The sequence below is a fragment of the Oncorhynchus masou genome, chromosome 2, assembly GCF_036934945.1.
Source record: "Oncorhynchus masou masou isolate Uvic2021 chromosome 2, UVic_Omas_1.1, whole genome shotgun sequence".
NCBI classification, from domain to species: Eukaryota; Metazoa; Chordata; class Actinopteri; order Salmoniformes; family Salmonidae; genus Oncorhynchus; species Oncorhynchus masou.
This window is the reverse complement of record NC_088213.1, coordinates 22,404,761-22,429,725: the sequence shown is the minus strand read 5'-3', so window position 1 is coordinate 22,429,725 and position 24,965 is coordinate 22,404,761. Positions and strand designations below refer to the sequence as shown.

At 41.5% G+C, this 24,965-nt stretch overlaps 1 protein-coding gene and 1 long non-coding RNA gene across 2 annotated transcripts in view; one reads left to right on the top strand and one right to left on the bottom strand.

The window, feature by feature from the left end:
* LOC135557066 (sodium-dependent noradrenaline transporter-like) overlaps positions 1–9,302 on the bottom strand; it is a 55,553-nt gene extending 46,251 nt beyond the window's left edge. The window contains exons 1-3 of the mRNA XM_064990347.1: positions 9,005–9,302; positions 6,888–7,019; positions 3,674–3,911 (exon numbers count right to left, since the gene is read on the bottom strand). Of these exons, the coding sequence (XP_064846419.1) occupies positions 3,674–3,911; positions 6,888–7,019; positions 9,005–9,302 (668 nt within the window). The remainder of the gene's footprint in view (positions 1–3,673; positions 3,912–6,887; positions 7,020–9,004) is intronic.
* LOC135557082 (uncharacterized) lies at positions 8,912–18,268 on the top strand. Its single transcript, XR_010458182.1, has 3 exons — positions 8,912–9,026; positions 9,247–9,507; positions 17,997–18,268. It is a non-coding gene; the product is annotated as an uncharacterized LOC135557082 (long non-coding RNA).
* Positions 18,269–24,965: the final 6,697 nt, after the last annotated feature.

Sequence of the window (24,965 nt, the reverse complement as noted above, 5' to 3'; positions counted from 1 at the left end):
ACTCATTGAATGGGAACATAATCCCCTGACTCACTCATAGAACAGGACAGAAACCACTGTACTCACTCATTGAACAGGGACATAATCCACTGTACTCACTCACTGAACGGGAACATAATCCCCTGTACTCACTCACAGAACAGGACAGAAACCACTGTACTCACTCATTGAACGGGAACATAATCCACTGTACTCACTCATAGAACAGGACAGAAACCACTGTACTCACTCATTGAACAGGGACATAATCCACTGTACTCACTCATTGAATGGGAACATAATCCCCTGACTCACTCATAGAACAGGACATAATCCACTGTACTCACTCATTGAACGGGAACATAATCCCCTGTACTCACTCACAGAACAGGAACAGGACAGAACCCACTGTACTCACTCATAGAACAAGACAGAACCCACTGTACTCACTCATAGAACAGGACAGAACCCACTGTACTCACTCATAGAACAGGAACAGAACCCACTGTACTCACTCATTGAATAGGGACAGAACAGAACCCACTGTACTCACTCATTGAACAGGGACATAATCCACTGTACTCACTCATAGAACAGGACAGAACCCACTGTACTCACTCATAGAACAGGACAGAACCCACTGTACTCACTCATAGAACAGGACAGAACCCACTGTACTCACTCATAGAACAGGGACAGAACCCACTGTACTCACTCATAGAACAGGACAGAACCCACTGTATTCACTCATAGAACAGGGACAGAACCCACTGTACTCACTCATAGAACAGGACAGAACCCACTGTACTCACTCATAGAACAGGACAGAACCCACTGTACTCACTCATAGAACAGGGACAGAACCCACTGTACTCACTCATAGAACAGGACAGAACCCACTGTACTCACTCATAGAACAGGACAAAACCCACTGTACTCACTCATAGAACAGGACAGAACCCACTGTACTCACTCATAGAACAGGGACAGAACCCACTGTACTCACTCATAGAACAGGGACAGAACCCACTGTACTCACTCATAGAACAGGACAGAACCCACTGTACTCACTCATAGAACAGGGACAGAACCCACTGTACTCACTCATAGAACAGGACAGAACCCACTGTACTCACTCATAGAACAGGGACAGAACCCACTGTACTCACTCATAGAACAAGACAGAACCCACTGTACTCACTCATAGAACAGGACAGAACCCACTGTACTCACTCATAGAACAGGGACAGAACCCACTGTACTCACTCATAGAACAGGACAGAACCCACTGTACTCACTCATAGAACAGGACAGAACCCACTGTACTCACTCATAGAACAGGACAGAACCCACTGTACTCACTCATAGAACAGGACAGAACCCACTGTACTCACTCATAGAACAGGACAGAACCCACTGTACTCACTCATAGAACAGGGACAGAACCCACTGTACTCACTCATAGAACAGGGACAGAACCCACTGTACTCACTCATAGAACAGGACAGAACCCACTGTACTCACTCATAGAACAGGGACAGAACCCACTGTACTCACTCATAGAACAGGACAGAACCCACTGTACTCACTCATAGAACAGGGACAGAACCCACTGTACTCACTCATAGAAGAGGACAGAACTCACTGTACTCACTAATAGAACAGGGACAGAACCCACTGTACTCACTCATAGAACAGGACAGAACCCACTGTACTCACTCATAGAACAGGACAGAACCCACTGTACTCACTCATAGAACAGGACAGAACCCACTGTACTAACTCATAGAACAGGACAGAACCCACTGTACTCACTCATAGAACAGGACAGAGCCCACTGTACTCACTCACAGAACAGGACAGAAACCACTGTACTCACTCATTGAATGGGAACATAATCCCCTGACTCACTCATAGAACAGGACATAATCCACTGTACTCACTCATTGAACGGGAACATAATCCCCTGTACTCACTCACAGAACAGGAACAGGACAGAACCCACTGTACTCACTCATAGAACAAGACAGAACCCACTGTACTCACTCATAGAACAGGACAGAACCCACTGTACTCACTCATAGAACAGGGACAGAACCCACTGTACTCACTCATAGAACAGGACAGAACCCACTGTACTCACTCATAGAACAGGACAGAACCCACTGTACTCACTCATAGAACAGGACAGAACCCACTGTACTCACTCATAGAACAGGACAGAACCCACTGTACTCACTCATAGAACAGGACAGAACCCACTGTACTCACTCATAGAACAGGGACAGAACCCACTGTACTCACTCATAGAACAGGACAGAACCCACTGTATTCACTCATAGAACAGGGACAGAACCCACTGTACTCACTCATAGAACAGGACAGAACCCACTGTACTCACTCATAGAACAGGACAGAACCCACTGTACTCACTCATAGAACAGGGACAGAACCCACTGTACTCACTCATAGAACAGGACAGAACCCACTGTACTCACTCATAGAACAGGACAAAACCCACTGTACTCACTCATAGAACAGGACAGAACCCACTGTACTCACTCATAGAACAGGACAGAACCCACTGTACTCACTCATAGAACAGGGACAGAACCCACTGTACTCACTCATAGAACAGGACAGAACCCACTGTACTCACTCATAGAACAGGGACAGAACCCACTGTACTCACTCATAGAACAGGACAGAACCCACTGTACTCACTCATAGAACAGGGACAGAACCCACTGTACTCACTCATAGAACAAGACAGAACCCACTGTACTCACTCATAGAACAGGACAGAACCCACTGTACTCACTCATAGAACAGGGACAGAACCCACTGTACTCACTCATAGAACAGGACAGAACCCACTGTACTCACTCATAGAACAGGACAGAACCCACTGTACTCACTCATAGAACAGGACAGAACCCACTGTACTCACTCATAGAACAGGACAGAACCCACTGTACTCACTCATAGAACAGGACAGAACCCACTGTACTCACTCATAGAACAGGGACAGAACCCACTGTACTCACTCATAGAACAGGGACAGAACCCACTGTACTCACTCATAGAACAGGACAGAACCCACTGTACTCACTCATAGAACAGGGACAGAACCCACTGTACTCACTCATAGAACAGGACAGAACCCACTGTACTCACTCATAGAACAGGGACAGAACCCACTGTACTCACTCATAGAAGAGGACAGAACTCACTGTACTCACTAATAGAACAGGGACAGAACCCACTGTACTCACTCATAGAACAGGACAGAACCCACTGTACTCACTCATAGAACAGGACAGAACCCACTGTACTCACTCATAGAACAGGACAGAACCCACTGTACTAACTCATAGAACAGGACAGAACCCACTGTACTCACTCATAGAACAGGACAGAGCCCACTGTACTCACTCATAGAACAGGACAGAACCCACTATACTCACTCATAGAACAGGGACAGAACCCACTGTACTCACTCATAGAACAGGACAGAACCCACTGTACTCACTCATAGAACAGGGACAGAACCCACTGTACTCACTCATAGAACAGGACAGAACCCACTGTACTCACTCATAGAACAGGACAGAACCCACTGTACTCACTCATAGAACAGGACAGAACCCACTGTACTCACTCATAGAACAGGGACAGAACCCACTGTACTCACTCATAGAACTCTGCAGCCGGCGTCATCTTGTACTTGGCATAAGACGTCCCATTGCCCAGGAAGGATCCGTTTAGTAGCTTGGGGTCTGTGCAGTTCGGACTGTTCCAGGCGTTGCCACAATGGAGCCAGGGCAGCTCACTGGTCATAGAGGAGAACAGGTAGTACAGGGACCAGGCTATGATGACGTTGTAGTAGAAACCCACATACAACGCTATGATGATCACAGTGTAGCCCACACCTAAGGGAAGGAGGGAGGGACATGGACAAGCGAAACAGAGAGAGAAACAGAGAGCAGAGAGAGAGAGAGAGAGATGGTTACATACTGTAGGTTACATAGGGTTACAGAGGGCGGAATGCTGCTACTCCTGTGTAATGTCAATCATAAATGTGTATGTGTGAGGGAACACAAATATCAAACAAAACTCTGCAGCATGTATCCACAAGACTTTGGACAGCAGAGACTACTGAAAAAACGAGCACAGCAGTGGAATACCAGCTAGTATTATGTAAAAAATCATAATAACAAAGAACTTGAGGAAATTTGAGGAATCAACCACTTGTTTCACCTGATTCAATGTATTATTTGAGCAGAATGTGATGTGCTATAACTCTACCATCAGAACAAGCAGCAGATGACCTTAACAATGTCAGTTTAACATTGTCTTTTTTACTTTGACCCCTTTTCTCCCCAATTTCGTGGCATCCAATTGGTAGTTACAGTCTTGTCTCTGCAACTCCCGTACGACAAAGAGCCATGCATCCTCCTAAACACAACACAACCAATCCGCACTGCTTTTTGACACAATGTCCGCTTAACCTGGAAGCCAGCCACACCACACTGGGCAGCACCTCTTACTGGAGAATGTATCTATCTAGAGCTATCTCTTTGGTCTCCCAACCAGGGTTTAAAAAAGCAAAGCCGTGCTTTATCACTGACACCATTGTGCTATCGTGAGAATGAGAGATCTCCACTTAAAAACTAAATAGATTCACTGTTGCTATTAAAGTAATTTCCAAAGGGCAGGTTTAAGTTTAACAGAGGTTTAACATATAGCATAAATGATACTATTTAGGCCTATATAGCCTTTGCATCAACAGCTATTGTTTCAATTCAACTTAAAAATAGACAATAAATAGGCTTAGGGTTTCAAGTTTCGCTTGATTTCGAATTGAATCTACAAGTTAATAATGAATATGTTGGATTCAACGGCTCCATCTCAACCAAAAATCTAAGTTATAGAATAGGACAAAATGAAATACAACTTTATTTTAAGTGCATTTAAAGTTTCATTTGATTTGATTTTGTCCGTTTCTATAACTTAACTTTTTGGTTGAGATGGAACCGTTGAACCCAACATATTCATTATTAACTTGTAGATTCAATTTGAAATCAAGCGAAATTGGAATTAAAGCCAGACTCAGTGGCACAGAGCAAATTGTCCAAGCAGAGATACATCTCCTTCAAATGGTGACACTGTAACTATAAATGTGTAATCATATCAAGCAGACGTGTTGAAGATCGCAGGTCTGTGGAGATCTTCACAATTTCTATAATAATCTGCCCGGAATCTCCAACGGCATTGATCACTTGCATCATGTACAGTGGGGCAAAACAAATATTTAGTTAGACACCAATTGTGCAAGTTCTCCCACTTAAAAAGATGAGAGAGGCCTGTAATTTTCATCATAGGTACACTTCAACTATGACAGACAAAAAACAAGATTTTTTTATAAGAAACCTGGATAAGATGCCTGGGACAGGCTGATCTAAGACTGGATACTGTGGCATGTAAACATCCTATCCCGTGTACTGTTGTTTCTGTGGTCTGTGCTGTCAGGCTCAGTTTCACATATCAGGAGTGTTGTGTGATGATGTTTTCATCTGATTGTCAAACTAATCACTTCAAAAAGTAGGTTACCTGCTCAGTTTGATCCACAAAAATAATTCCATAATAATTTAGCCTACTATAAATCATTTACTAAAATTTTAATTATGTTTCTGCTCATAACTTCCAAAATTTGTGAGTCCAAATTATAATTTCCAGCATTTGCCATTTGTTTGTCTACTATAGATTGATACATGCAGCTTCTCTTCTGTCATAACTTCTGCCTAGTTACATCTTCTGCCTAGTTAAATAAATGTTAAATTAAAAAATGTAAAAATAACTTTTTGCCACAGAAGACTAAATAAAGTAGTGCTCACCAGAATAATGTATTACATGGATAAAATTAATGCATTTAATAATCTCGTTAACACCGGTAAAGTTGTCTGTCCAAATGTCATCAGTTTGACCTGTTTTAAGGAAATTAAAAGCTGAGAAAACGACTAAACACGTTTCAGATAAGACTTTAGTTCGTCTTGGGTGCATATTTTATGTGGTTGAAATACTGTCTGCTTGAATAACAGTGTGAAAGATAACACATTACACAAGCATTTGCATTTTCTCAAGAAATGCTGAAATAAATCAATAATATTTCTTAACTACTGTTCCCGAGACAAAATTAACATTTGTTGTATAATTTCCCTGCAAGAAATGCATAATTCTGCAGGAGTTAATATGATATTACACTACATGTGAGAGGTTATAGGCCTACAGGCAGTGTCCATAGTTCAGTTACTATTCCATTTAACCCAAATGAACTTCAATTAGAAGTATTCCTTTTATTCATGGATACAGGGATACTCATGAGTGGGATATATCGTCTACATTTACATTTACATTTAAGTCATTTAGCAGACTACATTACGGAAGTAATTTTTGCTGGACCCCAGGAAGAGTAGTTTCTGCCTTGTCAGCAGCTAATGGGGATCCATAATACTGACAAAATATGAAAGGTGCATGTAAACAGCTTATGCCGAATAAGACCTTAAGCGGGATTTGAGCTACCGTCCGGAATACTGTGCACCTTTAAACGTGGTCACTGATAACACATTGGTAATTCAACAAACTTTTGGCTGTCTTTTTGACTGGGTTTCAATCTCATTCATCAACATCTTGTCAACATTGTCCACATTGAAATGATGTGGTGTGCCACTGGGAAGGAACATTAAAAGAGCGGGTAAAGGACAAGAGGTGAGTGAAAAAAGAGAGAGATGTTCAAAGATAGAGAAGAAAAGAGAGGCCAAGAGCCTTGAGAAGGTGAGAGGTTGGAGATGAGGCAGAGGTCAGTAAAGAGATGGAATACAGAGATGGGAGAGAGAGAGACAGCTCACCTTTAAAGACAGGGCAGATCTTCCAGACTGTAGCAGCTCCTTCCCTATTGTACTGTCCCAGGGCTAGTTCCATATAGAACAGAGGCATCCCAGCAATCACCAGGAACAGAATGTAGGGGATTAGAAAGGCACCTGAAATCACCACAAAACCCCACAAAACAACGTTTTTGAACGTGAACCTTTTGGCATTTGTGTTGCAGCCAAGACAACATATTTAGCATTTTGTGGGTGTTTTCGCCCTGGCAATTTGTGTTGATGATGAGATCTAAAGGAAAAGCACATGAAACAGACATCAACATGGACTCTCCAGGCACAGACAGTGAATTGTCCATGCTTGGTAGCTTTTTTTGTTCCAGTGAATTCTAGGAAGAATAAAATTTCCTTCATCTAGTATAATTAAAAATATCTTGTATGCAACATTTTAACAAAGAGCTGAGCATTGGGGTGACCCACAGCTGAAGAGTTGGCACCACAGGACACAACACTGCAACACTCAGTTCACCAGATAAAGATACGCATGTCTATTTTCACCACGTGAAGTGTAATGCTGCCAAAGGGGACAGGAAATCTATTTAATACTAGTAAACACTGTTATTACAACAAGCTACTGAAGGTCTGTGGTGGCAAACCCAAAATGTCACTTTGTAATTAACAATGATCTTTGGTTTCTTAACATTCACTCGGCTCGATTATAGATATATTCAGGTGCAGTTTTTATGTTTTCTCTTGTTTTGGACACTTGTTTTGGATATTGTTGGCAATCAATGATCTCTGTAGTTAGCCTTTGCTTTGTTGTTCATTCTTCAGATTTGTGATAACCCTGACTGGCACTTCTAACAGATGTTATCTGAAACTCTTCTTATCAAACAAATGCATCACACATATTACAAGTGATTTGCTTACTTGCATATTACAAGTGATTTGTTCCACAACCACTACTGAGCCACTGAATTATGCCTAAGCCATTATTATTCGCTCTCAACCTGGTCTCAGAGCATTTTGTATTATTCCGTACGTAAATCTGAATCATTACATTTAGTATATGTTAAGAATCACAATTTGTATTATATGTTACAAATTAGCAAAACGTACAATATGTTACGAATTTGCAGAACTTATTATATTTTACAAATTCTAGCTAGGTGGCTAGGTGGCTAACGTCAGCTATCTGGCAAACGTTATCTAGGCTAGGGTTTAGGGTTAAGGTTAGGAGTTAGGTTAAAGGTTAGCTAAAAGGAATACGGGTTGGGAAAGGTTAGCTAACATGCTAAGTATTTGCAAAGTAGCAAATAGTTGAAAAGTTGCAAATGAGCTAAAGTTGTCTGTCATGAGATTTGAACTCGCAACCTTTTGATTGCTAGAAGTTAGCATTACACGCCCACCCACCCCAACCATCTGTAACCATACCAAAAGTAACATGTCATACTAATTTGAGTGTCAGGGATACATTTTTACTATGTTAAATCTAGATTATGAGACCAAGCTGCGAGGAAATATAATACATTTTAAGTGTGGCCCCCCAGACCCCGGTGAAAACCGAATGCAGCCCGTAGGAAAAATGGGTTAGACACCGCACACATTTAAATTAAGTTATTCATTATTAACATATTTGCATAGCAATCTGTTCAACTGTGAGTATTTAAATATTTCCTAACATGTGCCATCAGCAATAAAGCACTTATGAGCCAGCAACTGGTGTGAATGGGTTATGAGTCAACCCTTTACAGTAAGATACAGTAGCACCCAGATACAGTGAATGTATTTGCAGTTGAGTCAACCACACTGACCTGAATGAATTTATGCAGTGAGGTATTTCTGTTTCCCTCTTACCAGCAAAGCCTCTTGGCTCAAGAAAGCCTGCGCAAAGCTATTTGGGGATTTCAAATAAATCACTGACTAGTGACTGGTACGTATGGTAGCATACAAACTAACAGATTGGCACATGTTATCATAAACTCATGAAGAATGTTATTTCACAACAGTAAAACTAACGTGATATTAGTCCCAAAGCAGTCTCGCGTTGCCATACCCAGCCTGGTTCTCTACGAGGATAGTTCCAGAGGAACCTGGGAAGGTCTTATCAGAAGTCTTTACAGAAGTTAGAACAGTTCACTCACCACCTCCATTCTTGTAGCAGAGGTAAGGGAATCTCCAGACATTGGCCAAATCCACTGCGAAGCCTATGACGGATAGGAGAAAGTCTATTTTCTTTCCCCATGTTTCCCTCTCCTCCAGCTCCTCAGCGGTGCAGGGGGTGCCGTGCGTGCTGGGGGTGGGCATGATGGTCGAACTGGTATACTGGACCCCATTTTGGTCCTTCACCAATATCAGTTCCACCTCCTTCTTCTCCACATTGCAGGGTTTCAGCGGGGCCACTGATGACAGCTTGTGGTCTGGCAGGACTTGGATGTTCATCTTTTCTCCGGTGTCGGTGTGCAGCTCGCCGACGGCCTTGTGCTCTCACCTCACGGAGGAAGTATCCGTGGCGGAGGTGATGCTCGCGCTGCGATGGACCGTGATGACGATGGGAGTCCCGCTAGCGTGGAAAGGCAAACTCTGCATAAGTGACTATTTTCTCCACGAACTACAGTGGACTCCACCGCATTCATCGGCTAGAGAGGTAAAAACAAATACACTTAGAAGTTTGCAGAGGTGGAATAGTTATGAAAAGTTGTATAGCTACACGAGCGCACAGGGAGGAATAGGCAAAATATGGGCAAAAAGGATTTCCATGTTTCCGAAACCTCAGTCATATTTTACAAATACATTGTCTTATATTATATTAAATCATATAAACTACTAGTCATGCAATTGGAAACATTTTTTCAAAATGTTCAAATAAACGTAAATAACAGGTGAACGTCGTAGAATAGGTTGAGGCTATTGCTCCTGCGTATTTCTCATAGTCCCTGTGCGCATTTGTTGAATGCAGCTAAGCAACATTGGTTAATTAATCAAAGTGATACAAACTGGCAGCAATACACAATAAAATATAAGTTAAGCGTGCAATAGTATAGTCAGAGATGTATAGTATCGTTATTAAAGCACATTAAAACCCGTATAAGTAGAAGAGGAGCCACGGTTGGTCCGTACTTGTGAAGCTACGGACACCTCTCCATGACCCGTTGCTGCTGTCGTCCTGCTGCGTCTGAGGATAGACTGCCCATTCTGATGGAACTTTAAGACTCGCCTTCTCATGAGAGATAGACGATATACATTCAGAGCTTTTAAATCAGCTTGCTCGGTCTCTCTCCACGTGATTTTTTATAATTGTTTTTTTCTGCTCCTCCCTTTCGTACTTTATGTTGGATCTTTCTTGGCAAGCCGTCGCCACTGTTGTGAAGTGCGCGCCAACATGCGCCCGTGGTCTCACCTCGACAAACCCGCAGCACCAGACCTAAAGGAATATACACTACATGACCAAAAGTATGTGGACACCTGTTAATCAAACATCTCACTCCAAAATAATGGGCATTAATATGGAGTTGGTCCCCCCTTTGCTGCAATGACAGCCTCCACTCTTCTGGGAAGGCTTTCCACTAAATGTTGGGGCATTGCTGCAGAGACTTGATTCCATTCAGCCACAAGAGCATTAGTAAGACCAGGCACTGATATTGGCCGATTAGGCCTAGCTCGCAGTCTGCGTTCCAATTCATCCCAAAGGTGTTCGATGAGATTAAGTTTAGGTCCTCTGTGCAGGCCAGTCAAGTTCTTCCACACCAATCTCGACAAACCATTTCTGTATGAACCTCACTTTGTGCACAGGGGCATTGTCATGTTGAAACAGGAAAGGGCCTTCCCCAAACTGTTTCCACAAAGTTGGAAGCACAGAACCATCTAGAAATTCATTGTATGCTGTAGTGTTAAGACTTCCATTTAATGCAACTAAGGGGCGTACTACAAACCATGAAAAACATACCCAGAATATTATTCCTTCCCCACAAAACTTTACCGTTGGCACTACGCATTGGGGTAGGTAGCGTTCTCCTGGCATCCTGCCAAACCCAGATTCAACCGTCGGACTGCCAGATGGTGAAGTGTGATTCATCACTCCAGAGAATGAGTTTCCACTGCTCCAGAGTCCAATGGCGGTGAGTTTTACACCACTCCAGGTGACGCTTGGCATTGCGCATGGTGATCTTAGGCTTGTGTGTGGCTGCTCGGCCATGGAAGCCCATTTCATGAAGCTCCTGACGAACAGTTAGTGTGCTAACGTTGCTTCCAGAGGCAGTTTGGTACTCGGTAGTGAGTGCCCCAACCAAGGACAAACGCTGTTTATGTGCTATGCGCTTCAACACTCCGCAGTCCTGTTCTGTGAGCTTGTGTGGCCTACCACTTCACGGATGAGCCGTTGTTGCTCCTAGACATTTCGACTTCACAATAACAGCACTTACAGTTGACTAGGGCAGCCCTAGCAGGGCAGACATTTGACGAACTGACTTGTTGGAAAGGTGGCATCCTATGACGGTGCCACGTTGAAAGTCACTGAGCTCTTCATTAAGGCCATTCTACTGGCAATGTTTGTCTATGGAAATTGCAAGACTGACTTATTCCAACTTTTATTATATTATAGCCTTATTCTAAAATTGATTAAATGGTTCTTTCCTCGTCAAACTACACGCAATACCTCTTAATGACAAAACAAAAACAGGATTATTGGTTTTTTTGCAAATGTAAAAAACCCTTTACCCTTTTTTTGAAACACCTTTGGCAGCAATTACAGCCTTGAGTCTTCTTGGGTATGACGCTACAAGCTTGACACACCTGTATTTGGGGAGCTTCTCCCAGAGATTTTTGATCGGGTTCAAGTCCGGGCTCTGGGTGGGCCACTCAAGGACATTCAGAGGCTTGTCCCGAAGCCACTCCTGCGGTGTCTAGGCTGTGTGCTTAGGGTCATTGTCCTGTTGGTCTCTCAGTACTTTGTTCCGTTCATCTTTCCCTTGATCCTGACTAGTCTCTCAGTCTCTGCCGCTGAAAAACATCAACACATCATGATGCTGCCTCTGAATGCTCAGTTGGGCTGGGTGTCCAGCTCTAGGAAGAGACTTGGTGGTTCCAAACTTCTTACACTGATAGAGGCCACTGTGTTCTTGGGGACCTTCAATTGTTTACGGAATTGTTTTGGTACCCTTTCCCAGATCTGTGCCTCGACACAGTCCTGTCTCGGAGCTCTACGGACAATACCTTTGACCTCATGGCTTAGTCTTTGCTCTAACATGCACTGTCAACTGTGGGACCTTATATAGACAAGTGTGTACCTTTCCAAATCATGTCCAAACAATGAAATTTATCACAGGTGGATTCCAATCAAGTTGTAGAAACATCTCAAGGATGATCAATGGAAACAGAATGCACCTGAGCTCAATTTCGAGTATCATAGCAAAGGGTCTGAATACTTATGTAATTAAAGTATTTCAGTAATTATTTTTATTGTTTTTTTGCAAAGTTTTCAAAAAATCTGTTTTCGCTGTTTCATTATGGCGTATTGTGTGCAAATTGATGAAGGCAAAACATAATTGTAAACATTTTAGAATAAGACTGTAACATAACAAAATGTGGAATAGGGGAAGGGGTGTGAATACTTTCCGAATACACGTGTACAAACACATTGAATTTAATCTGTGGTAAATGCAGCATAGGATACAGAGAATGCAATAGGCCTTCTTCTCACACAAGTAGATTTAGATTACTTATTATAGGACATTTTCAATAGGATTTTTAGGAGTGTTGACAGACTTAATTTTATGCATTTTGTAGCATATTGAAGCCATTACATTTTTTGAAAGTATGAACAGCTAATAATGACAGTTCTATTTTTGTTCTATTTATATATTTTCTAAAATTGTTTTTTCTTTTACCGAAAGCAAGAAAATAAAAACTTATTTCAGAAATGTTTTAATTTGGACTTTATTTATCTCTTTCTTCTCTCAACTAAATATATTGAATTACAGTTTTCTAAGAAGCGGTAAAAGCACTGTGTTCCATACGTAATTAAATAACACACCAGCTTTTGCCATGGGCAATGATTTCTATTAGATATGGTTGATCAGTTCATCCCATTAAAGTCAATGAATGTCCCCTTAAAGCTCTCCAGTGCTTTCCAGGCTTCTCTTATAAAACCTTAAAAGGGCTGTTTGGGGGCGTTTTGTTTGTAAAGATGAAATAATTGAAGTGATAGAAAAGGAAAGAGCGAGGTGAGGCCTATATGGATGGGTTATATGTTATTAGTGGTGTTTTCCTCTGTGGCATCTTGGATTTATTTCCTCCCATTTAACAAAGTTGTGAAGGTAGGCTACATTTGAATAGGTGAACCCAGGGCAAACAGATGGCAAACAATACCTACAAAATCTGTCTAAAGTTCATGTTTTGATTCATTTAAAGGCCTATTCATGTTAAAGAATAAATGGCAATAGAAAAACATGCACTAACCAAGGACTGAATCTTAACATACATAATGTGAATTTCCATACACATCTTCCATTGATATCAATGTATTAAGATAGCCGGGAATACAAACTTGTGAAACATATCAGCTTGGGTTCCAGGCTAGTATTATGCAACAGTTGAAGTGACGTCTCAGGATAGATTTTCGGCCTTTGGTGACATATTACATCCTTACACTTTGATGGAGAGGCTGTCCAGTGTTGGGCCTGGCTGTCAGCCTAGAAGATGACTGGAGATGGATTGCCATGATGGCCTAGATCAGCTCTACGGTGCTCTGGTTGTCTCGACAGGGACATATTTGTCCTCCAAAACCACAGCAGTTCTGATAACCTCTGACACCAACCCACATGACATGGAGCACCATCCTTCTGTCATAAGGAAGAGTCCCTTCCTTTTAGATGCAGATCCTAGTGACCTAGTGACCGAGGTCTACCAACACCCAGGCCGGCATTTACTGCTGCCTTACCCTTATTTCTGAATCCCATTCTAACTGCTCACGACAAAGCAATCTCCTCCCTCCCTTTTGGCCTCTATCAACCATCCCTTCCAGGCCCCTGCAGCCAGTCTGTCTTCCTCCATGCCTGTCTGCCTGCCTCCATGCCTGTTTTTCTGCATTTATGTCTGCCTACCTACCTACATACCTACCTACCTACCTACCTACCTACCTACCTACCTACCTACCTACCTACCCACCCACCCACCCACCCACCTACCTACCTACCTACCTACCTACCTACCTACCTACCTACCTACCTACCTACCTATGTGTCTGTCTGTCTGTCTGTATGTGTTCCTGCCTGCCTGCCTTTCTGTCTCTGTGTACCAGCATCCGTCCATTCATCTGCCTACCCGCCTGCCTCCTTCCCTTCCTCTCCCTCTCTTCCTTCCCTCTGTCTTCTCTCTGCCCCGGGGCCTCTTCTCTCCATGGGCCAGCTAGATCCTGATCTCAGATCAGATGAGGTTGATATGAAGTGAAATGTCTCTCACAACAGTCCAGAAAGGCTGCAGCCTCCTCTAGGACCACAGCCAGTCAGGGACCCCTATGCTCTCTGTCCACACCGCTCTCCATCTTCCAGGCCTGCCCTGCCTTCAAAGTACCACCCCATCTCTTAACCCTGGAAAGAGCAGAGGCAGGTCCACCTCTGCCTGGCCATTCAGGCTCAGTCCAAGTGACTCAGGCAAGAGAGTGGAGAAATGTTGTTTGAGCTAGGATGAGTAGGTCACTTTACTTTAGACTTTTTTCAGTATGTTTTCGAGATTAAATTAAATGAGCGGTTTCTTAAGTACCATGTTCTTATATCTCATATTGTACTGAATGCATTTCCAAAGTTATATGGCATTCAAGTTGATTTCTATGCACTTGTAATATGAACTTAGGCTACAGCACTTTATGTTTCTTTATAGATTTATCCCACATTAAAAAATGGTAAAGTTTACTATGGCATACTACAGTACTTTATATAAAATTCTGTAGGAAACTGTAGTATAATGTAGAATACTATACTACACACTGTAATATCCCTCGATCATCTGAACAACTTAGTATAGCATTTTGCAGTATACTGTAGAATACTATCGTAAATACTACAGTATTATCCCCAAAAAAACATTATAGTACATTACATACATTTTTATTTACTAGAGTAAATACTACAGTATTTCATTTACCCTGCCCATTCCTCTCACCATATCCCAATTTGTGAGAAACCTACAAGCCAAGTACAGTTGAAGTTGGAAGTTTACATACACTTATGTTGGAGTCATTAAAACAATTTTTTCAGTTTTGGCAAGTCGGTTAGGACATTTACTTTGTGCATGACACAAGTCATGTTTACAGGCAGATTATTTAACTTATAATTCACTGTATCACAATTCCAGTGGGTCAGAGGTTTGCATTCACTAAGTTGACTGTGCCTTTCAACAGCTTGGAAAATTCCAGAAAATTATGTCATGGCTTTAGAAGCTTCTGATAGGCTAATTGACATAATTTGAGTCAATTGGAGGTGTACCTGTGGATGTATTTCAAGGCCTACCTTAAAACTCAGTGCCAAGACCACAGAAAAATATTGTAGACCTCCACAAGTCGGGTTCATCCTTGGGAGCAATTTCCAAACGCCTGAAGGTACCACGTTCATCTGTACGAACAATAGCATGCAAGTATAAACACCATGGGACCACGCAGCCGTCATACCGCTCAGGAGGAGACGCATTCTGTCTCCTGGAGATGAACATACTTTGGTGCGAAAAGAGCAAATCAATTCTAGAACAACAGCAAAGGACATTGTGAAGATGCTGGGGGAAACAGGTACAAAAGTATCTATATCCACAGTAAAACAAGTCCTATATCGACATAACCTGAAAGGCCGCTCAGCAAGGAAGAAGCCACTGCTCCAAAACCACCATAAAAAAGACAGACTATGGTTTGCAACTGCACATGTTGACAAAGATCGTACTTTTTGGAGAAATGTCCTCTGGTCTGATGAAACAAAAATATAACTGTTTGGCCATAATGACCATGGTTATGTTTGGAGGGAAACGGGGCAGGCTTGCAAGCCGCAGAACACCATCCTGACCGTGAAGCACAGGGGTGGCAGCATCATGTTGTGGGTTGCTTTAAGTTAAAGCTTGGTCGCAAATGGGTCTTCCAAATGGACTATGACCCCAAGCATACTTTCAATGTTGTGGCAAAATGACTAAAGGGAAACAAAGTCAAGGCATTGGAGTGGCCATCACAATGCCCTGTCCTCAATCCTATAGAACATTTGTGGGCAGAACTGTGCGAGCAAGGTTAAACAATGTAAAGGCAAATCCACCAAATACTAATTGAGTGTATGTAAACTTCTGACCCACTGGGAATGTGATGAAAGAAATAAAAGCTGAAATAAATCATTCTCTCTAAATTCTGACATTTCACATTCTTAAAATAAAGTGATGATCCTAACTGACCTAAGACAGGGCATTTTGACTATGACTAAATGTCAGGAATTGTGAAAAACTGAGATTAAATGTAATTGGCTAAGGTGTATGTAAACTTCCGACTTCAACTGTATATTCCATATTCCATACTCTCCGTTCAGAACCCAGTCCTGCCTACCTACAGGTTATAGAAAATTTGCTCTTTTAGTATCCAGTAGGTTTCCTCAAGGAGAAACCCCCCCCACACACACACACACACACACACACACTTCTACGTCCCCAAAAGCAGTACGGTAAATACTACAGTATGCTACAGTCCACAAAAGCACTACAGTAATTACTATAGTATATACCGCAAAAACACCACAGCGAATTCGACAGTAAAGTCCGCAAAAAACACTATAGTGATTTTTATAGTATTCTTAGTATTCTTATATTTTTATAGTATTCCTAACATAGTACACCATAGTATTTTTTCATGTGGGTGTGGGTGGGAAAGTAATAGTGGGTGGTTGGGTTGGGTTTGAACATCTTGTTTATAGAATTATAATTTGTAAAATGTTCTCATGCATATATTTTCTTTTGATTTTGAATTAGATTTACAAATACAATGTGTAATAATGTATTATTTTACACTACCGGTCAAAAGTTTTAGAACACCTACTCATTTAAGGGTTTTTCTTCATTTTACTATTTTCTACATTGTAGAATAATAGTGAAGACATCAAAACTATGAAATAACACATATGCAATAATGTAGTAACCAAAAAAGTGTTAAACAAATCAAAATATATTTTAGATTTTAGATTCTTCAAAGTACCCATTCTTTGCCTTGATGGCATTCTCTCAACCAGCTTCATGAGGTAGTCACCTGGAAAGCATTTCAAATAACAGGTGTGCCTTCCTAAAAGTTAATTTGTGGAATTTATTTCCTTCTTAATGCCAACCTTCTTTGAGCCAATCAGTTGTGTTGTGACAAGGTAGGGGTGTATGCAGTATGTGGGCGGCAGGTAGCCTAGTGGTTAGAGTGTTGGACTTGTATTTTTTTTAAGACCAAGTCCATATTATGGCAAGAAATGACAGTCCATCATTACTTTAAGACATGAAGGTCAGTCAATACGGAACATTTCAAGAACTTTGAATGTTTCTTCAAGTGCAGTCACAAAAACTATCAAGCGCAGTGATGAAACTACCTCTCATGAGGACCGCCCCAGGAAGACCCAGAGTTACCTCTGCTGCAGAGGATAAGTTAATTAGAGTTACCAGCCTCAGAAATTGCAGCCCAAATAAATGTTTCACAGAGTTCAAGTAACAGACACATCTCTACATCAACTGTTCAGAGGAGACTGTGTGAATCAGGCCTTCATTGTCGAATTGCTGCAATGAAAGCACTACTAAAAGATACAAATTAGAATGAGAGACTTTCTTGGGCCAAGAAACACGAGCAATGGACGTTAGACCGCTGGAAATCTGTCCTTTGGTCTGGAGTCCAAATTGGAGATTTTTAGTTCCAACAGCCATGTCTTTGTGAGACGCGGTGTGAGTGAACGGATGATCTCCGCACGTGTATTTCCCATCGTAAAGCATGGAGGAGGTGTTATGGTGTGGGGGTGCTTTGCTGGTGACACTGTCTGTGATTTATTTAGAATTCAAGGCACACTTAACCAGCATGGCTACCACAGCATTCTGCAGCGATATGCCATCCCATCTGGTTTGCGCTTAGTGGGACTATCATTTGTTTTTCAACAGGACAATGACCCAAGACAGCTCCAGACTGTGTAAGAGCTATTTGACCAAGAAGGAGAGTGATGGACTACTGCATCAGATGACCTGGCCTACACAGTCCCCCGACCTCAACCATATTGAGATGGTTTGGGATGAGTCAGACCACAGAGTGAAGGAAAAGGAGCCAAAAAGTGCTCAGCATATGTGGGAACTCCTTCAAGACTGTTGGAAAAGCATTCCAGGTGAAGCTGCTTGAGAGAATGCCAAGAGTGTATAAAGCTGTCATCAAGGCAAACGGTGGCTATTTGAAGAATCTCAAATATAAAATATATTTTGATTTGTTAAATGCTTTTATTTTTTTACTACATTATTCCATATGTGTGTTGAAGGAATTCTAAATTCCTCTGTATTGTTTCCCAATCAGAATTAAATACTCTGTCAATGCATTCGAAGGGTTTGTAAGACCCAATATTTTTATAAGAATTGACAGAGCCCCGGTCTTAAAAGTCAGGTAACAGCTTTTAATTCAAGAGAGTACTGGTATATACACATTTTTCCACAGGTTATAAACTGAAAATGACGTCAGCGTTTTCTAAATGTTCTATCTCTTCATGACACTGGTAGAGAGGCCCTATAGTTCTCGAGCCTTCCCTCCTCGCCTAAAGCCAAGGTCAGTCAGTGTAGATAGATAGCATTCTAGACAGTCTAGAGATAGTCCGTCCCTGCCATCTGGAGATAGTTCATCCATTTGTACCAAGGCACTGTTCTAAACTCCTGACTATATTATATACAATTGGGAATGGGAGCAAGAGAGAAAATTCATATATGTACAGTACATAATAGCATTTGGACTAGTCAGTCCTGATTGAAATGTACACATAATTAGTCATCATAGATAAAAATTCCCTTAACAATGTGTTATTTCATAGTTTTGATGTCTTCACTATTATTCTGCAATGTAGAAAATAGTAAACAAGAATGAAAAACCCTTGAATGAGTAGGTGTTCTAAAACTTTTGTGTGATTTGTGTGATTTATTTTATATAGATGCGTATGCACATGTTCTAAATTGTATGTCCTCACTTTGAAAAACTGACTGCATGCTGAGCATTTTGGTTATTTAGGCCCTGATCTATGGAAGTACACAGTGTGCTGGACGAGACCTAGTGCAAGCTGTCATTACCAGGTTTGAGCCCTGTTAGTGTCCCTGAACATCCCTTATATAGGGCAGCACTTTACCATGTGCATCTATGTAGCCTGGCTGGGTAATCATCATACCAGGAGAATGGCACTAGCAGTCAGGTCAAATGAGATTTCTGAGGGGCTCCTTAGGATGCGTGCGTTGGCTCTAAACACCCTGTCTCAAACATCATACTCTACTATACACTTCAGCTTCTTTTAGAAATCCTCTGGTTCATATTTTGGTTAATTTACTTTGTGCCTATAAGCCTCTCCGTGTGACCTGTAGATGTGAAGAGATTTAAGTACCCCAGCAATGTTAAGTCTTACTGAGTCAGACCCCATCCACCCAGTGAGAAAAAAACCTCCCTTCAACTGTCATTGGATGAATCGACAATTAATAATAGGACTTTTCATCCAGTTTCAGCTTCTTCTTATAAGAGACAAATTAATCACCAATCAGAGATGCACAAAAGCTCTTTATAGTGGCAATAGGATCAGCTGTGTAACAAATTTGAAGCACGCTTTATTGGTTGTTGTGGAATGCTATTTGGCATCAGAGAAAGGATGGTTAGAGTGATTGAGGAAATGACCCATGCGTTGCAGTGTGTATATTCCAAAGTGGAAGTGACACATGAGTAGCAGACTTGTTTACGTGTTGCTGTGCGTTTTGTTGCCAACCTTACTTTGCTACCTGACAACTTTAAGGTTTTTACTTTTTAATTACCGTTTATATTTTTAGTTTTTCTCTCACTCAACTTTTTTTCATTCAACTTTTTCACTCCGGACGCTTTATCTGGACATGGTTCGTCAGGACCTCCAACAGCCGACGAAGCTAAGTAGTTCCAACGAAGCTAAGTAATAACATTAACATGATGCCTTCTAATTGCAGTCGCTGTACTCATAATATACAGGAGAACGATTGCCTTATGGCGAGGACAGCTGTGCCGCAAGCCCAACTTCAGACGCAATCGTTAGGCAAGGGTAATTTCAATTTAAAGTTTTATGAAGTTTTCTTGTTTTTCAATCAACCAACAAAACACATTCCACATTCACAGATGAGACAGACTTTAAAAAATAGAAATACAAAATAATAATCGTATATTTAAAAAATAATAATAATAATTACACATAAAAAATAAAATAATAATAATAATATATAATTATTAAAAAATTAAAAATAAATATATATATAAAACTTGCATCAGCACTATCAAGGTTCTTATTAGCTATTTCCAGCCTAAGCTGAGACGACGAGCAAATAATTTGTTTTTAGATTTTACAGCACCTTACACAGCATGTATCTGCTCATTTCCGTAATCACCCCATTCACTCTGTCCAATTTGAAATATAGTTGAGTAGTGGAGACCAGAGTCTATCAAACTTGGGCTGTCTCTTGCGGAGGTCATAAGTGAGCTTTTCAAGAGTGAGAAAGTCAACAATCTGTTCAATCCACATTTTAAATGTAGGAGGGGTATTAGAGGCCCACAATAGAAGAATACATTTCTTAGCAAAGTATGCAATAGTCATAAGCAAATTTTCTCTGTCAGGATCAAGAACAAAGTCCTGCTGGGCATTAAGAAGATAGATACACGGAGTCATGTCAAACTGTACATCTAGTATTTTCTGTGCAGCAGTATGTATAGATTGCCAAAATCTGGCAATCTCTCTACAGTTCCAAAATACATGCATTTTGGTTCCACTTTCAGAGGTACGTCTTTTACAGTTAGGAGAGATGTCCGTTTTCATTCTATGGAGTCTCAAAGAGAGTGTAATAAAATTTGTACAAAAATTTGTAATTAGATTCTTTCATTTTTACATTAGTAGAGGTGCAGTATACCCTGTTGCAAACCTCTGCCCATAACTCATCACTGATAGTCAGACCAAGGTCCTTTTCCCAAATTATTTTCAGAGGAGTAAAGGAGGAGCCTCCTTTCTCAGAAAGGAGTCTATAGATGTAAGGTATTTTGCCTTTAATGGATTGTGCTGTGACAAGAAGGGTTTCAACTTTATTCAACTGAGTTCTAAACCTCCTCTTGGAAGTAAATGAGGAAATTACATGTCTAATTTGAAGACATATATTTTTAAAAATGGGGTCTTGGCACATTGAATTCACTGCAGAGCTCTTGAAAGGATTTCAGTGTAGTGGTTTTCTGATGAAATAGGTCTGAAAAGGTCCTGATTCCTAGAGTATGCCAAAGATTAAAGTTGGCATCCTTCAGGACTTTTGGCAAGTCTGGGTTGCCTACTATGGGCGAGTGAGAACATATTTGGGAGGAAATGCCCAGGTATTTCTTACAGTCCCTCCACACGAGTAGGGTGCTGTAAATCACAAAGGCTTTGGCTATATTGCCCACTTCACTAAAGTTATTCATGAATGTTACGGATATAGTTATCCTGTGTGTGTGTGTATCCTGTGTGTGTGTTTCTTTTCTCTCCATCTCCCCTCACAGGTGAAAATCACTCCCCAATCAGTCAACAATCAATCATCAATCAGAAGACACACCTCCTCCTATTTCCTAACCTATCACAGTTCCTTCCCCATGGTTTAAAAACCCCATCATTTGTTTGTTCTAGAGCTCAATCTCTCTGTAAATGCCATGTCTGTAGGTCTCTGTGGTTTTCACTCTCGTGTTGTGTCTTAACCTCTCTTTTGTTTAAGCACCACATAGCACCTTGTCATCACCTGTGAGTATTGTTTTTGGTTATGGTGTTTGTTTGTTGCTGGTGGGAAAAGGGGGAAACCAAGACAAGTCGCCCATGGGCATACACTACCCGTAGGTGAACTTTGTTAAATACACTAGTTAGAACTGGGTGGACCACCCACTGTATTTTTGGTTAGTTAGCTGTTGTTAAAGTAGGCTAGTCTAGCTTAGGGGTGTTTTTGAATACTTATTGTTTCTTTCCTTGGGTCCAGCTCAGCCCCTTTTCCTGCTCCCCCCATTACCGTGTGTTTATAAATAAACCTGGAGTTTGACGGTAGATTTCTGTTGTCGTGGTTATTTCGTTCACACTTTTACTTTGTCACAACAATAATTTGCATGAGTTATGTTACGGGTCTCATTACCATCCCCCCTAGACTGTCGTGCCAAAAGGGATTCGTAACAATGAATATAATTTAACTTAGTGGCAATGAACCATAGGATTGGGCTTCTATCTGAATCCACGTTCATTCTTGTCTGTTTGTGATCCATGTTAGCATGTTGTGGATTTGGGCAGACCAGTAGTACAATTGAAGGGAGGGAAGGGCAAGACCACCCTTAGATTCAGGTTTCGATAGAGTGGAGAACTTGATCCTAGGTTTTTTTATTGCCCCATATAAATTTGGTGATGCTTTGGTTAGTTGTTTTGAAAAAGGAAACTGGGAGATAGCATGGGAGCATCTGAAATAAATAGTTCAGTTTATTGAGGATGTTCATACGGATAACATTAATTCTTCCTACTAAGCTAATTGGGAGGGAGATCCAGGTTTGGAGATCGTTCTTGATTCTATCCAGGAGTGGAAGATAATAGCCTTTTCAAGGAAAACTCAAATCTGGTGTTATGAAGATCCCAAGGTATTGAAACCCCTGTGTCTTCCATTGGAATGGACATAGTGTCTTCATAGAGCTGGTGAGTGTAAGATTGAGAGAGCAGACAGTGGATTTGTTCAAATTTATCTTATAACCTGAAAACTTGCCATACTGAGCAATTTTGTCTAAAATGGGAGGGATTTCTCAGGGTTGGATATGTAGAGCAAGACATCATCCGCGTAAAGCGAAATCTTGTGCTGCAGGCCGCCTGCAGAAACACCCGTAATACCTGGATTGCTCCTTATCAACTCTGCCAGCTGCTCTGCCCCCAACAAGTAGAGCAGGGGGGACAGCTAGCACTCTTGTCTTGTGCCCTGTCCCAAAGGGAATCTGTCAGAATTCAGTCCGTTAGTAGTCACCATGGCATTTGGATGAGAGTATAATAATAAGTTTGGGCCCATATTGAACTTTTCTAAGACTGAGAACAGAAAGCTCCACTCCCTCCTATCGAACGCCTTCTCAGCATCCAGTGAAGCCAGCAGGACAGGGGTCTTCTGTGTGTTTACTTGATCAATAATATCAAAAAGTCGGCGAATGTTATCAGAAGAGTATCTGTCTCTAATAAATCCAGTTTGTTCCGCTTTTATTATTTTGGGAAGAAGAGTGTTTCGTCTTTTGGCGAGCAATTTGGTAATTATTTTGTAGTTGAAATCCAACAAGCTTATGGGCCGGAAGGACGAGCAGGATAGAGGGTCCTTGTCTTTTTTAAGCAACACTGTAATGCGAGCTGTGTGCATTGAATCTGGGAGAACTCAGTTTTTGCAAAAATCATCCAGCATTGGCATGAAGATAGGGCTGAGCTGGGGCCAAAAAGCTTTGTAGAACTCTCTGGGAATCCATCTGGGTCTGGGGACTTATTAGGTGGCATGGAGGTAATTGCCTCCAGGATCTCCTCAGTAGTGAAGGGGGAGTTGAGATCTTCTTGGTCGGTATCTGATAGTTTAGGTAGCAAGATTCCCTCTAGGAAGGAGTGGAGTTCTGCCTCTGTGTGTTTTCTCTCAGAGGTATATAGTTTCCAGTAAAAATCATGAATTTCAATTGATCTTTTTTGGGTCATATGTGACCTCGTCCTCTGCTGTTCGGATAGCCATGATTGAACACTCTGACTGCTCTTTTTTAAATTGGTAAGCAAGCAATCTACTCGACCTATTGCTATACTCATGGTATTTCTGTTTAGTAAATTTCTTTATTTTTTTATCTCCTGAGTATAGTCCAAATTCAGTTTGGCTTTGGTTGCTTTAAGTTGACTCCAGGAGGTGCTGTCTGGGGATTGCTTATGTACTCTTTCACAGCATTCTAGCTCCCTCTCAAGATCTAGCCTGTGTGCTTTCATTGCTTTTTTCTTAGAGGAAGTGTATGCAATTAGATGACCTCTTAGTGTGGCTTTGGCAGCGTTCCACATTGTGGCCGGAGAAACAGGAGAATCTCTGTTGTCTTGTGTGTAGTTGTCTATCCATGTAGTTACCAATGTATGGAACGCTTCGTTTGATAACATAGAGGTGTTGAATTTCCAGCTCTTTGACCTCAGGATGTTTTTGCAGAGGTCAAAGCGGAGGTGAACAAAGGCATGAACTGAAAGTGCTATGGGTCCAATTGTATACGTGTCTGAACTTATGAAACTCTGTAACGTTCTGGGTGTAGTGGGTGAGAAGTTAAGCAGAGAGTTCAGGGTAGTGCTAATTTAATGCACAAAACGGCGAACATAAGCCAACCCCACAAACACAGGGCGTACAACAAAACAAATGCCCCAAACACAGGGACTTAAACTGTCCAGCAAAACCCACGAAATGGGAAACACGTAACCCACAGACGTGCACACAAGTTATACAAAACAACCCCGCACAAAGAGCAGGCGGGCTGGCTGGCTAATAAAGCCCAACTAATCAGCAAATACAAAACAGGTGTAACCAATAAACAGACAAGGAGGGGGAGGAAAGAATCAGTGGCAGCTAGTAGACCAGTGACTACGACCACCGAGCACCACCCGAACGGGAAGGGGAGCCACCTTCGGTAGGAGTCGTGACAAACTCTTTGGGATAAAAATGTAATCTATACGGGAGTAGGTGTTATGGACATTAGAGTAGTATGTATAGTCCATAGATGAGCTATTAGTCTCTCTCCAGATATCTATCAGTCCCATCTCTTTAGTAAGAGAGTTCAACATCTTTGCGGATCTAGGATTTGTGGTGGGGACTTGAGATGATTTGTCTAGGGTTGGGTTAAGGGTACAGTTAAAATCTCCG